At 40.1% G+C, this 15,913-nt stretch overlaps 1 protein-coding gene across 1 annotated transcript in view; it reads right to left on the bottom strand.

Moving 5' to 3' along the window:
* Window positions 1–5,765: 5,765 nt before the first annotated feature.
* The window catches only part of EPB41L4A (erythrocyte membrane protein band 4.1 like 4A), a gene marked incomplete at its 5' end in the record, with an annotated part of 78,270 nt that continues 68,122 nt past the window's right edge, over window positions 5,766–15,913 (bottom strand). The window contains 6 exon segments of the mRNA XM_008940324.1: window positions 5,766–5,891; window positions 7,390–7,471; window positions 8,319–8,429; window positions 9,320–9,388; window positions 10,015–10,062; window positions 15,347–15,466. Coding sequence (XP_008938572.1) covers window positions 5,766–5,891; window positions 7,390–7,471; window positions 8,319–8,429; window positions 9,320–9,388; window positions 10,015–10,062; window positions 15,347–15,466 — 556 coding nt within the window.

The raw sequence follows: 15,913 nt of genomic DNA, 5'->3' as shown, positions 1-15,913 counted from the left end.
GCAGATGCTGAAATTATGTGTCTTGCAATGTATGGGTTTTTGGTACTGAATGTAAGCAAGTGACTCATGCAAAGGCTAGGCCTATGTTAGTGTTTGGTTTGTCAAGAGGTAAAGAGATTTAGGCAAGAGTAAATTCTTAGTGATCCAATGTGTAATTAATTACTGGATGCACTTGAAAGCTTTGGGTGTCTGTTAGGGATTATGTTCCCTGAAGATACCATCTGTTCAGGAGTTTTGCTCATGGTCTTTGTTTTTAAAGTGCAAGACTTTAAGGAGTAGCTTTTAAAATTTATTTTTTTCTCTTTTGAACTCTAGAAGTTTAATGCCAAGTTTCAGTGATGACTGTCGAAAATGCTGATTTCCCTTTCAACAAGGAAAACTGTAGAATCACAAGGTTCAGTGTGTAATGTGTAATACCTGTTTCATTGTGTGATGGAACAAAGAAAAAGTGAGGTAGAGGGAGGAATAGGTGGGTATAATAGAATAGCAATACTACTAGATATTAAGTATGGTGTTAGGCATTAGGACTGCCTTTTAATTTTTTATGATTGACTTAACTACACTACTCTTTGGGGGGGGGGTTTTTTTTCAAGCCTCAAGACTCCTTATTTCTGAGGCTTTTTTCCCCTTCCTCTGTTTTACATAAACACACTGTCTGACAGATTGTTGGAAACTGATACTACTAAAAAGTAGAAAGGAGTACAGGTGCAGAAGTGGACTAGGGGAGCAAGAGAAGAAAGGTCTGTGCAGTAGGTTGTGCAATAGAGCACCAACCCCTCTCTCTGTTATTTGCCTCCAGTGCTCTGTGGAAGAGGACTCAGTGTTAAATGCTGCAAATGATAACTCTTGAGATGTGTGCACAGAAAGACAACTGGCTTTTTTCATACTGATTCCTCTAACCTTTTAGCACACTGCATCTGAGCTGACTTAGGCTCTCTCTGTTAAAGGAAGACAGTTTGTATCAGTGGGGACATTATTAAATGTAAATCTGTTACTTCTTTTGCCTAGGAAAAGGGCTCATTTGTAGTGGATTTAATGGTAGTATTTTATGAAGACTGTCAAGTACATCTTGATAGCCTCATTGAGGAGATTGCTGCATAGTCCTAGCTATTTTTGAGATCTTTACAGTGAGTACAGTGTACATTTCATGCCATGTGATGCCTGCTTAGCAGTAAAGATTAGAGAAGGGGCAGGGGCTTCCCTTATCACAGCATTTGTCTTCTGGAGTGACTGATGCATACTGAAGCCCTGTGTCCTGGGAAGTGGCTGGGCATTGCCTGCTGATGAAAAATTTACTCTCTGCTTCCCTTTTCATTTGCTTCTGCACAGAGCCTTTGCTTTCACTTTATTAAACTGCCTTTATCTTTACCCACCAGTCTTTTTCCATCTTGTTTTCTCTCCCCCCTGTCCTGCTGAGGAGAGGGGATTGGTAGAGCAGCTATCCTGGTGTCCAGCCAAGGTCAACTCACCACAAGTCTATCAAGGAGACAAATACAGGACAGCAATTAGAACAGGCACATTAAGGAGAGAGCACCTGCCACACTAGCTCTGCATCTGCATGTTTAATTTGACAGCTTAGGTAGTCTGCTCTTGCTTTCTGCCAATTTTTAGGTAAGAAAGGAAACTACCAGCAATATGCACCAGAAGTATAAAACGCTGACAACTTTCTGCTAAAAAGAAAAATACTTAATCTAGAGAAGCTGTATCCTCAAGTGGATTTTAATTGGTACTACACCTGTTTTTACCAGATGGTGTTGTCAAAGGAATCTGTTTTTCTGAAGGCTTTGCTCCTTTGTGTAATGTAAATAAGACACACAGGCAACCATGGAATTCCCTAAAATTTCAAGTTTTACTTGACTTTTAAATAACTTGGACACAAGTATTGACACAGCCATCTTTCAAAGTCAATTTAAAATAAAGCACACAGTTGCTTCATGAATACTTAACGTACACAGAACATATGCATCACATTGATATGTTTACGTATGTTGTTTTCAAACATCTTTCCAAGAAGCCTTGAATTAAACAGGCTTTCCCAAAAGAAAATGTGCTATCTATTCAGTTCAATATTCACTTTGTGTAAAGATGATGGATTTGGCAACTTAAATGGTAATGATTTTTGTTGGTTGCCTGGCTGTTTTTTTTCCCCCAACTGACATCTTAGTGTAATGAGCTCGATGAGAACAGGAGTTGCAAGGTTAGGGATGCTAAGTGCAGCGTAGAAAATGGCAGGTCAAGGTTACCTCCTAATGAAAGAAACCAGCTAACAAGCAAGGGGGCAAATATGGGATATACAAAAAGCCTTTTATGGTGTGATTAGCAAGCCCTCTTTATTGTATGAAATGCATGTTTTGCAGAGAGGTATATCTATGTTGTAGGTGTTGCTAATTAATAAGTCAGAGTTCCATAACTTGCCTGTTACTAGCACTTACAGAAGTCTCAGAAGAGGTAAATGCAGAGGCACAAAGTTAGTTAAAATTGTTAGCTTGAGATCAGCACATTGGAAGCAGAATTAGGATGAGAATGTCTCAGGTGAAGACAGATCTACATGGCATCCAACCCCAGGGTAACCTTTGCCTGACACAATTATACACCTCCTGTCATTTGCCTGACTCATCAGGAGGTACAGGCATTTTGGGCTGACTTCCAGACTCCAGGTCTGCAAACATAACTGCCTCTAAACAGTGAAAGCCCCAAGAAAGCCTGGAAGGGCAGCTGATGGAAAGGACAAGGTGTAGCTCAGCAGACAGAATCCAGCCACCTACAGATGTTGTAGGGCTGATTTAGGGCTACTGAACATAGCTGTGGCACAGTAAATTCTTTCTGTGATTGAACACTTGTAGGTATCTCACAGAAAAATAACAAGATCACAAGAAAAGATGCCTTTCTTCAAATGACTGAGGACAAGAAACTTGAAGGGAAAGGTGGCTCATGTATGTGGAAGAAGTTTTTTTCTGTACTATTAGGTGACAGTGACATTCTTGTCCCAGGTTTTGCCTCGTTCTGGTGCTGACAACATGTATCACAGCTGTTAAACGTAGCCTTTCTTCTGCTGGTACAAACCTGTACTGTGGTGCCCTAGACTGAGCATCAGACTGGCTAAACCCTGCTTCCTACATAGTGTCATTGGACAGAGGACCACCAACTCAAATCCAGGATTTGCTGTACCTTTCTTATTTAAACATGAAAAGTTCGCTTGATGATGACATAACCCTCCTGTGACTTAAGAATCTGGACCTGTCACTATGGGGCAAGTAAAATACCACACACTTGGTTGATGGTACCCTGCAAGAATGCATAAAAGCCCACTGGCAGGTGGCAACCTTCAGGAAAACGTGGTTGGATACAAACTGTTATAAGTAATTTTCTTCTTGATCAGTACTTGCAAATAGGCAAGATACAGGCACATAGTACATATAATTCCCAAATAATAACACAAATCCTGGAGTAGTAGATACGTTGTATTTGTGCCTGAGTTAGGAATGTGAAATAATAGTAATTATTTAGAAAGCAACAAACTACAAGCAAGTAAGTGCCTAATGGTCCAGCGTGGTACACCATGAAAAAATAAAGAGTGGCCTTCATTGCAGACACTGACCAGTTCTTGTATGGTTTGTCATAAGTCGTCTTCCAGAAGATCGTGATGCTGTAGATTAATCTGTATCAACACAATCTTTGCCACAGCGATATGGGGGTGGGGTGGGGTGGTGTTTTTTTCCTTTTTTTTGGTTAGTTGGGTTTTCTAACTGCTGCTTGTTAAGAGTACTACACAAGGTCATAAACAGACCCTAGATGATCACTTTAAATTATAGCAATGACAAACCATTTAAGAGACTTACAGAACAGTTAGAGGAAGTACTTTAAACCATGGCCAACACTGTCCTAGGGTGAAGGCCACAGTAAATTCAGAAAATGCTAAAGAACTTCCATGAGAAGAGTCGTCACCACAGAGGGGTTCCAAGCTCTTTCCTTCCCTTAAATTTGTTCACTGAGATTGACAAAGCAGAAGTGTCCAAAATTAGCAATCAAATTAAAATACTCATGTAGTGAACCTGCCTTCCCTGGCATGATGTAGCATCTCCCAACCCGCAGACCAGTCCATAGTGTGATAGGAATATACAGACTGTACGGCTACCACCTTGGCTAGCAGCACCCACCTGACCACCTCAGATCATGGAACAACAGAGAATCAAACACATCAAACAAGGTTTCACCTCTCAGTTCTGTTAGTTACAGTGTGTACCACTAACCCCAGGCCCGTTGTGTGGCACAGCCCAGGTGCCTCACGCTCATGCCAGCTCTCGGGCAGCACTGCTCTTCTGGGGTGGCGGCAGTCCCCTGGTGCGCTGCTCCCAGGGGCGTGGAGCACTGCGGGCAGGGGGGCTTCAGTTTAAGGAGGAGAAATGTGAGCTACTACAGCTGTTTCCAATGCTGTTTGACAAATTCAGTGTTTAGTTTGGGGAGTAAACTTCGCAAAGGTTACCTGCCACAACAAAGATTTTACTAAGCTTCTTAGCTAGTCAGCAAAGCCAGAAGGCTCATCCATCTGCTGACTGTGGAGAAATGGGAGGCAGAGGAATGATTTTCAGCTGTTTTTTACAAAGTGATAGGACAGAAGAAGAGCTAGGCATCACTTCAGATACATACTAGAACACAACCCACCCCATGTGCAGCATCATTAAAATTTACTATTCCTACCGTGACAAAAGAAAAAAATTGCAATAATTGTGTCTGAAATACTGCATTTGTCACTTTATCATAGTAGAAATGGCTCAGAGAAAAGTATCAGAAGGTACTAGTATTAATTAATTCATATGAAAAGAGATTAAGGCAGAGTTTGCTACTCTACTTAAAACAAACAAACAAACAACACAATACTATTTGCTAGCTGTCTTAAATCCTACTCTACAAGTTTCATTTAACCAGTACATAAATGACTCCCTATGTAGTCTTAATACAGTGGGTCAGTACAAATCTGCGTGGTTTTTTTTTTTTCCAGTGTGGTTTACTATAAGGTGATAGACATGTCTCTGTTGTATGGAATGTTCCATTAAATAATCCCTCTACTTAGAAGGGCATTAAAAATTGAGAACACTTAGAACTGCCAAAGGAAAGTAAGTCTCTATCACCTCTTGAACTCTCTGCTACAGGGTGTTACCAAGTCTATTATTTTTGAGCTAAAACAGGTTGAGTCAACGTCTGTATTACACGTGAGCATCTGTTGTTGTGGTAGGCTAAAATAAACCTTGTAAGAGCTATCAGTCCTTATGTCTTAGGACACAAGTTGATCCCCATATAAAATTGTGAAGATAATTCTCCCCATATCACTGTATTGCACAATTGGCCAAAAATACAACTATTTTGCTTCTCTTGAAGCAACTCTTCCTGATCATGTCCGTTGACAGTCATTTTTGGGAAAAAGGCTATTCAGTTACAGAGCAGACCATAAAGCCTGTTTTGTTGCAGCATTTTTGTTGTTGTTTTTTTTTTCTTTTTTTCAAAATGTGACTGCCGATCATTCAGTTTTACTAAGACTTTCCTTTTTGGTGGTTTAATCAGGCAGCTTCTCCTCCATCAGTCACACCACCAGAAGGGTGTGGGCAATAAAAGCATTGCTTGGCATTCCCTCACAAGCAGGCTGCGCTTCTGAGCGTCCTGAAGAAATTGCTACATTGTTGACTTCAGTTCCTTCCCTTGCACACACATACGCACAAATTCTCAGTTTCCAAGGAATAAAATCCATTCCCCATCTTCATTTACAGCAGTCAAGTCTCCACCTTGAAGCGTGACACCTGTACAGTTTTTACGATCTTAGTGGTGGGTTTTCCATCGACATTAGTGGATAGCTGAGATGTTTCTTCTATTAGGCTGTCTTTAGACCCATTCTGCCTCTGAAGGGAACAAATTAAAACATGTTGAAAAGGTATAGCAGAATTTAAATACTGTATTCTGATGACTGGTGCTACTGCAGCCTCAGGCTAATGATACAGCAATTTACAGATACAGGTATACACACACCTCTCAAGCATATTAAAGACTCTAAATTTATTTCATCCAACAGAACTTTTTCCCCCTCTTGCCTCCTCCCTCTCCTGCCAGCTGCTGCCCCTCTGTGCTGTTTGGATTGTTACTCCCCATTCAGGAAATGCCATGACTAATTATTTGATATTTAGCAAAACACTGCACACAAGCACTTGCAAGGAATTATAATGACCACAGTTGTGAGAGGGTCTGAGACAAAGGGAAAAGAGAGGTGTTTGTGGTCACTCAACATTGAAACGTTAGTTCCTTCCACAGAATAAATTTAAGCCACATTGTATTAGGTAAGAATAGAAATAATGTGAATTTTGAACAGGACTCAATCACACAAGTCTCTTATTTCTACAAAGCACATAAATGTGCTTAGCCTCAAGTGTACAAACTTCCCCATTGCTGCTGGAGCAGGTCCTTACAGAAACATCGAGGACAGCTCAACTTTTTCACTTCCCATCATATGCAGGAATACAAATATCCTTGAACTTAATTCCTATCAAAGAACAAGTACTGTGTTAATCTTAAAATGAAAAATATATGTTTATTGTTTTAAAATTGTTCGAGCTTAAATTATTCTAGCTACTCATAAAATATGACATCTTTTTCTGATTTTATTCTGTGCAGTTTCCACACTACATGCAGTATAGCATGCGATTTTGGTTATCCACATGCCAGATTAAAAGACATTAATGGTGTAGGAAGTTAGATACCTGGAATTCTCCCATGTTTTGGTTTTTCTTTTGTGTCCCTGTGCAACAGATCTGCAAGTGCTTTTTGAATGTAATTTGCCTCTCACATTTTGAGCTTAATAAAACTACGAAAGCTGAGAGATATAGTACCATAATGTATGACCAAAGCCAGTGATTATATTTAAAAAGACATGTTCTACCCTTCTTAGATTTCAGTAACATAAAAAACATTCAACATTTGGGGGGAGGAGGAAGGCAATGTTTCAAGCCCAAGGAACAAAACTCTAAGTCCTCTCAGTATAGGTGAATAAAAGCTAGTAGCTAGTGATTACAGCTGCATGCCAAGCACACTTGCATATTTTAAGAAATTTTGAAAGCAGATTCTCCTCCTGTGGAGAGCAGGGAAGGAAACATGAAACTCAAACTGCAGAAGAGTCCTCCAGTAGCAGAAGCAGGTGTTCACAGGGGCACATGCTACATAACTTGGAAATATAATCGAAGTGTAAAACATAAGCAAAATGTAAAACTTCAAGTCACACTGTTGCTGAAAAAATCTCAGCCCGCTTTAACTTTCACTGAAAAACGAAAATCCAATGTAAATAAATCACCAGACTCCCTCCCTTCTCCCTCCAAAAGGGAAAACTGCAAAGAAAGCATAATTGCTAACCTGTTGAGTCAATTGGATGCAGGGACCTTTCACATCTGAAGATCTTGTAACAGGTAGTGGAGGCACCAGATCAGTTTTGGCACTGGAATTACGATATTAGAAAAGGGATATTGTTATAATGTAGAAAAATATAATTGTGCAGAGGAAGAATAATGAAACTGATCCAGACAGCTACTTAGATCTCAGAGTCAAAATTCAGAAGGCTTATCACCTGACTTTAGACATCCAAAAGCTGTCAAGCTGATCCTCAGTAGTCAGTGGGCCCCTTCAGGGCTTATGTCACTCCATCCCTTCTTAAGGGGCTTGTCTCCTCCTGGTCTACAGAGGCAGTACAACTGCATGAGAGATGAGTCTCATCTGAAATCACGGATGTGCCACACCTCCTCTAGGGTGCCATCAGCTAAAACTAGAGTCCCAAGTGTGTGATAGCATCAAGGGACTGCTTTTGATATTTAAGGCCTTAATAAAACCTAGAATGGGGCTGTCACTTTTCCATTCACAACTACACCCTTTACCAATCAGTCTTCTATGACAGACTGATCTACCCATTGCTGAAACAGGTTGTACTAGAGATCCCCTGAAAAGAAATTACAGAGGTAATACAGATGATGTCTTAACTCTATTGGATCTCAAATGCAACTCATGATATCAGACCTATGCAACTTCATGAAGAGCAATACAGGTTTCTTTTGTATTTCTCAGTTTTTGCCTCTACCCAGTGGATCAAGAAAGTCTCTGTGTCCCAGAATAAACCAGAAGTGTTTCTGCACTAGTTTGAGTCACTTGCTGCTAAAGCTCTATTTAGAGGGTTGCCTGAATTCTGTGCCAGCAACCAACCACATTTATGACACTTCTCATCTAACTGTGACCTTTGAGAAACTTCTAGGCGACACTAAACCAGTCCATTGCTAATAAGCACGTTCACGTACTTCACTTCAGACAGGACAGATCTTTCACCATCAGAGCACTGGGACCGCCGGTACTGACGGTAGCTTCGAGGGGAATGGGAGTGCCTAATGCGGATTGGGTCACCTTGAGTCCTAAGAGAGAGAGGATTCACAATGTTAGGTTAGTAAACCAGATCTTCAGCACAACAACATAAATTCCTTCGTAGACTGAGAGATCCTCCCATTTCTCATGGAGGTATAACAGATAACTTCTTGCATGGCTGAATTTAAAAGACCGATGCCTTTCTTTCTTGTAAGTGTACTTGGAACTCAATGCTTTAAAAGTGCAAAGGTCACAAACTGGCATGCTCCTATGGGAGAGTGAAAACAATGTGTTAATATATACAGCTTTAACATCAGCTTTTTCTGTTTAGGGGTGTTGTGGAAGTACATTATAATGCAAACCAGGATCCCATCTCTGCCACTTGCAGCTGCTTGCACTGACACACAGCATCCCAAATGGGCAATTATCACAGTGGCATAGATGTCTGTTCTTAAGGAAAGAGCTATGCCCTGGCAGCCGCCCGTGGCAAGCAAGAAAAGGGGCTGGAAATGTCAAACAGTGCCTTAGATGGTTGGAATAAAAATTCAAAAGGAAGGAGAAGTTTAGGAAATAAATGGGTTTGCTTGTTTGCATGCCTTTCTCTCTCATTCTGTAATGTATAATGTAACACAGATGAAGGACGGCTTAGGGAAATATACAGAACATACAGGCATCCAGCAGGTACATGAGTGTGTGGGAGAGACAAGGAGAGATGAAAATTATTTTTTTTTTTCATATTTTGGAAAGAGAAAATTTCCAAATTTTAATAGGGTTTAAAATTATTAAATATACTCACCTAGCCATCCTACCTGAGCATTTGAAGTAGATAAAAGCCTAGAGGTTAAGTGTAAAACCACTTCTATTTCAGTATGCAGTATTCATGTAAAACAAGAAAAATGGACTTACATTTTCACTACAAAAAATCCTGACATAAACTCACTCTATTTTAGTGTATGGAATTTCTTTCAGTTGCTCCTCAGACAGGCCAGATGGATCCACAAGCTCCTTCCTAGAAAAGATTAGAGAAAGTAAAAAATGTAGCAATAGCTACCAACTGCAAAACCATTCTTATTTTTTATTATATTAGGCTGAAAAGATTTACTGAAACAAGTTGTCAACCTGAAGCTATCTTGACATTAAAATGGGAAACTTACTAAAAATGTGCCTAAAATGACCTGGATTGCTTCAAGTGTATGTCACATCCTGTTCCACTTTCCTCTCGCCTCCCTGCATATCTGCTTCACAATATATATTAATATTGTGTATACTGAATATTGAATATGCTTTGGAATAGCTAACTATCTTCCTAACTGGTAGTTTATAGCATATGCAGCCTCATCCTAAAAGCATCAGTATTACTAACAAGAACATTTTGAAAGCCACAGAGAAATAAAACTCTAAAATGCTGTATTCTTCTATAGTAACTCATCTTCATACAATGGTCATCTGTATTCAGTGTATTCAGTGATCTGCAGTATCTTATACACATAGCAGGTCATTAACACACACCTAATTTATTGGGGCACATAACTAAATCAGCATGTTAATGCCTTACAGCCACAGTGCAGGAGATGTGAATAATTACATTAGAGGCAAATGAAGGAGTCACTTGGACCCTACAAGGACTGTACTTACTGGATGTGTTTCCAAAGTTCTTCTTTAGCTTGTACATCTGGGCTTCTTCTGTAAACATCAACAAAGACAACAAAGGCAAAACTGTGAAAATCATCACCTGATGTGTCGCTGTTCAAATATATTTTTAACAGCACAGACCCTGCACAGAGATCATGGTAAATATAAACCACCAGTGACTTAAATTTTAGGGATTGTTATACTGGAAAATGCATTAAACTTCATAGCTTTACTTGAGCTGAAAAGACATTTCTTGAACATCAGGCTCTTCATCACAATTCCTGTTCTACTACCCTTCAGAAAGAGTAAAGTACTTAGCCAAAATTGTGACTTCCCGGTTGCAGATAAAGAGATGTAGTAAAGCCTGAACAGTACGCCCCACATTTCCCACTGAATTACAGAAGGTACTGTCTCCAAAATGGATCTCCTTTATTTTTATTTTTCCTACCCCATTTTATTGCAGGGCTAGTGCAAAACCACCACTGCTGTTAAGTCCCACCTAGAATTTAAGAAAACCCATGCAGAATAACAGATTAAATAAACATTTTTACACAGTGGCAGGAGTTGCATGGGGAGATCAGATAGCTCTTTTCATCTGGATTACATAAACTCAGTGTCGACAGCTAGACTGTTCCACACCATCTGTGACATGAGGGATGTAACTTTTAGGCAGGTTCACAATGCACAAATGCTGCCAATGAAGTCACAGTGTCTCCAAGATTAAGTCACATACAGCTTACTTTTTTTTCCCTTAAACAAAAGGGCCAATCATATTCCAAGATGCTTTTGGAGTGATGCATTCCAAATTTAAATGACGATCAAGGAGGACAGCAGTGTTCTGTATTTTAGCATCTGTTAAATTCTCTCTCTTGCCCAGTGATGCAGCTGTATCAGAAATAATTCCAAACCACAGCAGTACTAACAGTTTCACTGTTTTCTTCTACCACCACTACTGCGTTTGGCTCATTTTCAGACTTTGGCCTAGGAATAATGTTCAGAGACATCTATATTGCAGTAAATGCTTTACAGCTGGTGTAAAGGCAGATTGTTTACAGATGGTAAGTTTTTTATAGGTACAGAAGTACTGGGAGATATTAGTTTACTGCATTTTCGAAATAGGAGGGAGAGACAGAAGGATGAGAAACAACCCTACATTTTTGATTCCCTAGTGGGACTAATATAGAATCATAGAATCATAGAATCATTTAGCTTGGAAGGGACCTCCAAGATCATCAAGTCCAACCATTGAGCCATTAGGGCTCTGAAGTCCTCTGCTAAAACAGATCAGAATCTGTCAGGGTTGGAAGGGACCACAAGGATCACCCAGTTCCAACCCCATGCCATGAGCAGGGACACCTCCCACTAGATCAGGCTGTCTAGAGAGAGCCTCATCCAGCCTGGCCTTAAAGACCTCCAGGGATGGGGCCTCAAGCCATAAGATTCTCAGGCTCCAAGGTGGCGATGGCTTTCCAGGAAGCACGACACAGCCACCCCAGGCAATTCCTGTCCTTGATGGACCACTCTGCTGTCTGTTATCACTGCTCAGGTCCTCACGACGGCAACAGTTATGGCTACAAGAGAAGCTTGAGGTCTCATTTTTCTCACTGCTCAGAGCTTTGTGCATTTGTGTTTATTATAATGCATTTAATTCTCTCTGATTTTCACTTTGTCTATCTCTCCTTCTCCCTGCTTGCATTTATTTCTCCTTCTCTCCTTCTTACATCTATCCATGCTGCTTTTAACTCTCTGCTGCAATACCTTGGTATGCAGTGGCATTTAACGGCTTTTTTCAGCCCTCAGTTTTGAATTGATTCCTCCTTTCATTCAACCCCCTGCTCATAAAATAGCAGCTGCAAACCCTGCATTCACCCTGGGGCTGGGAAGATAGGCATCCTGTTCTGAGGCTGAATAATCAGGCAGTGGGGAATGCGAAAGATCCCTGAAAAATGCCAGCTTCTCCGGGGAGGCATTGTAATGCTTACAAGCCCTACTTTGCCTGAGGAAGCAAAGCCTCAAGGTTGATCCCTAAGCCAAGATCCTCACAAAGCCGGGTATTGTGCGCACCTCTGACCCATCTGGTCAGCTCATGGTTTGTACTTATTCATGGAAACACAACAGTTCAGGATGTGGCCTTAAGTCTCATGTCACATATCACCCAACCTCACCTATAGTAAGAAATATTAATTTGTAAGGCAGTGTGGAAAGAGAGTGGTTAAATAAGAAGTCATCTTAGTTTCTCCATTTTCTAGGAACTGTGCCTCCTGCTTTCTGTGGCCAACTCCAGGCATGTAACTTCTGTGTTCTCTGACATTTTTGTTTCTTCCACCCCTGCAGCTACACTAATAAGGAAGCCACAGCTATAAAATACTGGTTTAGCAATATGGCATCCCATGAAAATAAAAAAAAAATAAAGGCTAAACACAATGATTCTACAGAGCAAACTGCTTTTCTGAATTGCCATCTTGACATTATTTTCTGTCTGTTTAAGAAGTGTTAACACACTGGGATGACTTCACAGCATTTATTAAAGTTAACTCCCCACAAAAGAATATCCAGAAATATTATACAAATTAAGTATCTTAATAAAAGCATTTTGCTTCCAAAGGACTGTTCCTGCTTCCTTTAAAGGCAAAATGAAGAAAAGCTTACAAAAAGAAAGGTCTTGTGAAGGTGAAATGTAGGTATTGCATATACTACATAGGAAATTTATGTTTGTATACTTCTTAACAGCCCACAACAAAGCAATCCTTCTATTAGATCTTTAAAGCCACATCACAATCCCTCTTTCACTTTGTCTTCATCTTTTCACTGGGAATTGTTTCAGAACTCACAGTTTTGACATATACTTAGATTGTCCTATGGCAGTACATGAATCAATAGCTTCTGGGCATTTTGTGTGCTAATAAGATTCTCTAGTGCACAAGAAACCTAATGGGAATTCCCAGTAAGTGATGAATCTCCAGGGCTGATGTTTGCTTTTTTTGTTGTTTGTTTGTTTATTTTAATTTTGTTTTCACAAGCTCAAACAACCCTACACATTAATAAGGTCTACATTATTCTTTGTGTCTGCACCCTTATTAACATTTCAGTTTGAATCACAAACGGTAAATTTAAATAGCCATGGAATTTTAATCACCATCCTTCTTAATTAAAAAAAGCCCTTTGGCTACACAGATGTTTTATACAAACTCTTGAAAATAAACCCTGTAGAACTAGAACTGGGAGCACTCTATTTGCTGATTTGTTTAGGAAAAAGAAAGGTCAAATTTTTGTCAAATATTTTTATTTCTGAGACCAAAGAGACACCACCTTACCAGCACCAATGGTTAATATTACTCATTATCAAGCCAATGAAATGTGCTGGGCCAGGCACAGTAACAAATATTTCAATTTACTTTGGACTTCCAAAATGAACCTCTAGTTAAGCTGATTGCAGTAAAGAACTTGTTGTTGAAACGCGAAGGAATTATGTGCACAACTAAAATTAAGGGTTAGCATCACGTGTTAAATATGCAGATTGAAATGACCATATACGAACACATTTAAACCCAAATCCAACCATACCCTGCACCCTAGGGAACCACATATGCCTTCTCTGTGACCTGCATCCAGTCAGGTAAGCAAGCAGCTGAGCCAAACTGAATTAAATAAATTCCCTTAGAACCTACTGTAGGGTAACAGTTAAATGCCTTTTCCTAAACACTTTTTAAGGCACTTTGAAAGGAATTACAATTTTACTTTTTTTAGTTCCTACTTGCATATATTGAGGATCTCTGTCATCATCAGGAAATCTGTGCTTATTTTTTTGTTTCACGTTTCTTTTTTTAAACCGAAGAGTCAGACAAGAAGGAGGAATATATTAAACACTAACACAACAGGGAAAAGAAGTGAGAAGCCATCCAAACTCTTCAGGATGTTCTCATTTCTTTGCCTCCTCAAGGACCATACCTTGTTAAGTAAGATGGTACATATTTGTCTTTTGCTAATAGTAGTTCATATAAAACATAACTCAGCATGTAACTGTGTTGGAAAATAAAAGCCATTTTGTAAGTTAAAGTAGCCACAAGAGGGAGCCAATGCAGTCCAAGCAATGAAATCTACTTGGATGTGGCAGACAAGTTGGCTGTAAATTCAATCTAACCATTATTAACCGAGTACATTTCCTAGTTTACAGCACTTTCCATATATAGTAAAAAATGTAAATCAAATTTAATTATCTATATTTTGTGGATTACATACAAGTAAGTTTTAATATTTCTGATTTTAGTAATACATCATTGTATAATTACACCTAGTAACATTTACCTTTTGTGCAGCTGAAAGTGAACAAGTCTGTACAAAGCCAGTTAAAGTAGAAATCCCAACGTTTTAATGGCAAATCCTATATCTCATAAAAGAATGAAAACCACAGACTATGAAAATGCAGAAAGAAAAGAGTTTCCAGCAACAGTGAGGACAGAACTCAAGTAGTTTTTAGTACTGGAAACTTCAGCATGGATTACGGTTTCAGTCGGTATGAACGAAATAATCATTTAAGGCACTATACAGTTTCTCTCGGTAAGTCTTAACATGAAAGGTAAATTTAAGAAAAGATATTAATGGCAGTACCTAAGTAAGCCTGTTACTCAGGTGACACCTTACACCATCAGCATCAGGGCTGTTAGCCAGGAAGCGAGGGTGGGGATACGGTTTCAAAGTGTGCCCTCTCTTGCCTTCTCTCCCAGGGCCTCAAACCTGCTCTCCAGGCACTCAACACGCTCAGCCCTGCCCTGCCCTGCCTGCCAGGCATGCTGATGCTGGAGCTGCTTTGGATGGTTGCTTGTATGGCTGGACACAAAACATGACACACAACAGTGTGCCTATACCCCCAAAACACACCATTAGAAGAAAAATGGCAATTAAAAGAAACCAGCATTTTCATTAGTTTGAGAAAATTAATTTCAGAAGCTGACCATTCCACCATGTCAAAACTGGCTGTCAGCCGGAACAGCACAGCCTAGCAGCAGGGCTCCATCATGAAAACCCTGACATCAGGATGCAATAAATCACTGACTGCTCCTTGCCAATGGTAATTTGACACAGAGACATCACCAGCTGCTCTCATCTGGAACAATACCACAGACACTGTATGATTAAAGACGTGTGCATGCATTTCACAAAAACGCCTCCCTCTATCACAAAACCTGAATGTCCTCACAGGTCTACTGCCCAGAAGAGGGGGAAGTGCTGTCCTCGTCACAGAACTAACGCTCACCATCACACTGGAGATGCTCCTGCTTTTTAACATGCTAGAGCAGCCTCAACTTTCATGTCAAAGAGGACAAGGGTTACGTACGACCGAGAGCGGTGCCTGGATCGCCGGTAGCTTGGATCCACTTGGTTCTTCTCCTTCTGTCGCCGGAGCACAGCTTCCCACTGAGGAGCCGAGTCAACCATGTCGTTCTCTTGCCGTAATCTGCAAAAGGAGTACCAGCAGTTCAATCCGAGGTCTCTGATGCAGAATCCACTGAGAAGCAATGGAGTATTTTTTCCCGCACAAAAATCCAGCTCCTGCAATGCAATACTTAACTTTTCATCTTTCTAAATTGGGATTAATGTTGCCAAAAGACATTAAAATGTGAGAACCTGTGTAAAAGAAAATTCACTGATTTGTTATTTAGAAACAATGTAAGTGAATAATGAAATGACCCAAGCCTTCAAGAACAGGCCCACAACTTGAGTTCAGCTTCCCAGCCCAAGCCAAACATTCAGAATTTTCTTCCTGTGTACATATGCCAGCACACCTCACTGACAGCAAGTGTAAAGCTCACATCACAATACAAGGCTCTGCTACTACAACTTCTCCAATTACTTTGCTCCAGCTCACACTTTCCTCAGATTCAGGGGAAAATCCCACAGGAAT

This window comes from Merops nubicus, unplaced genomic scaffold (assembly GCF_000691845.1).
Source record: "Merops nubicus isolate BGI_N331 unplaced genomic scaffold, ASM69184v1 scaffold27895, whole genome shotgun sequence".
Lineage (NCBI taxonomy): Eukaryota > Metazoa > Chordata > Aves > Coraciiformes > Meropidae > Merops > Merops nubicus.
This window is presented reverse-complemented; position numbering and strand designations above follow the sequence as displayed.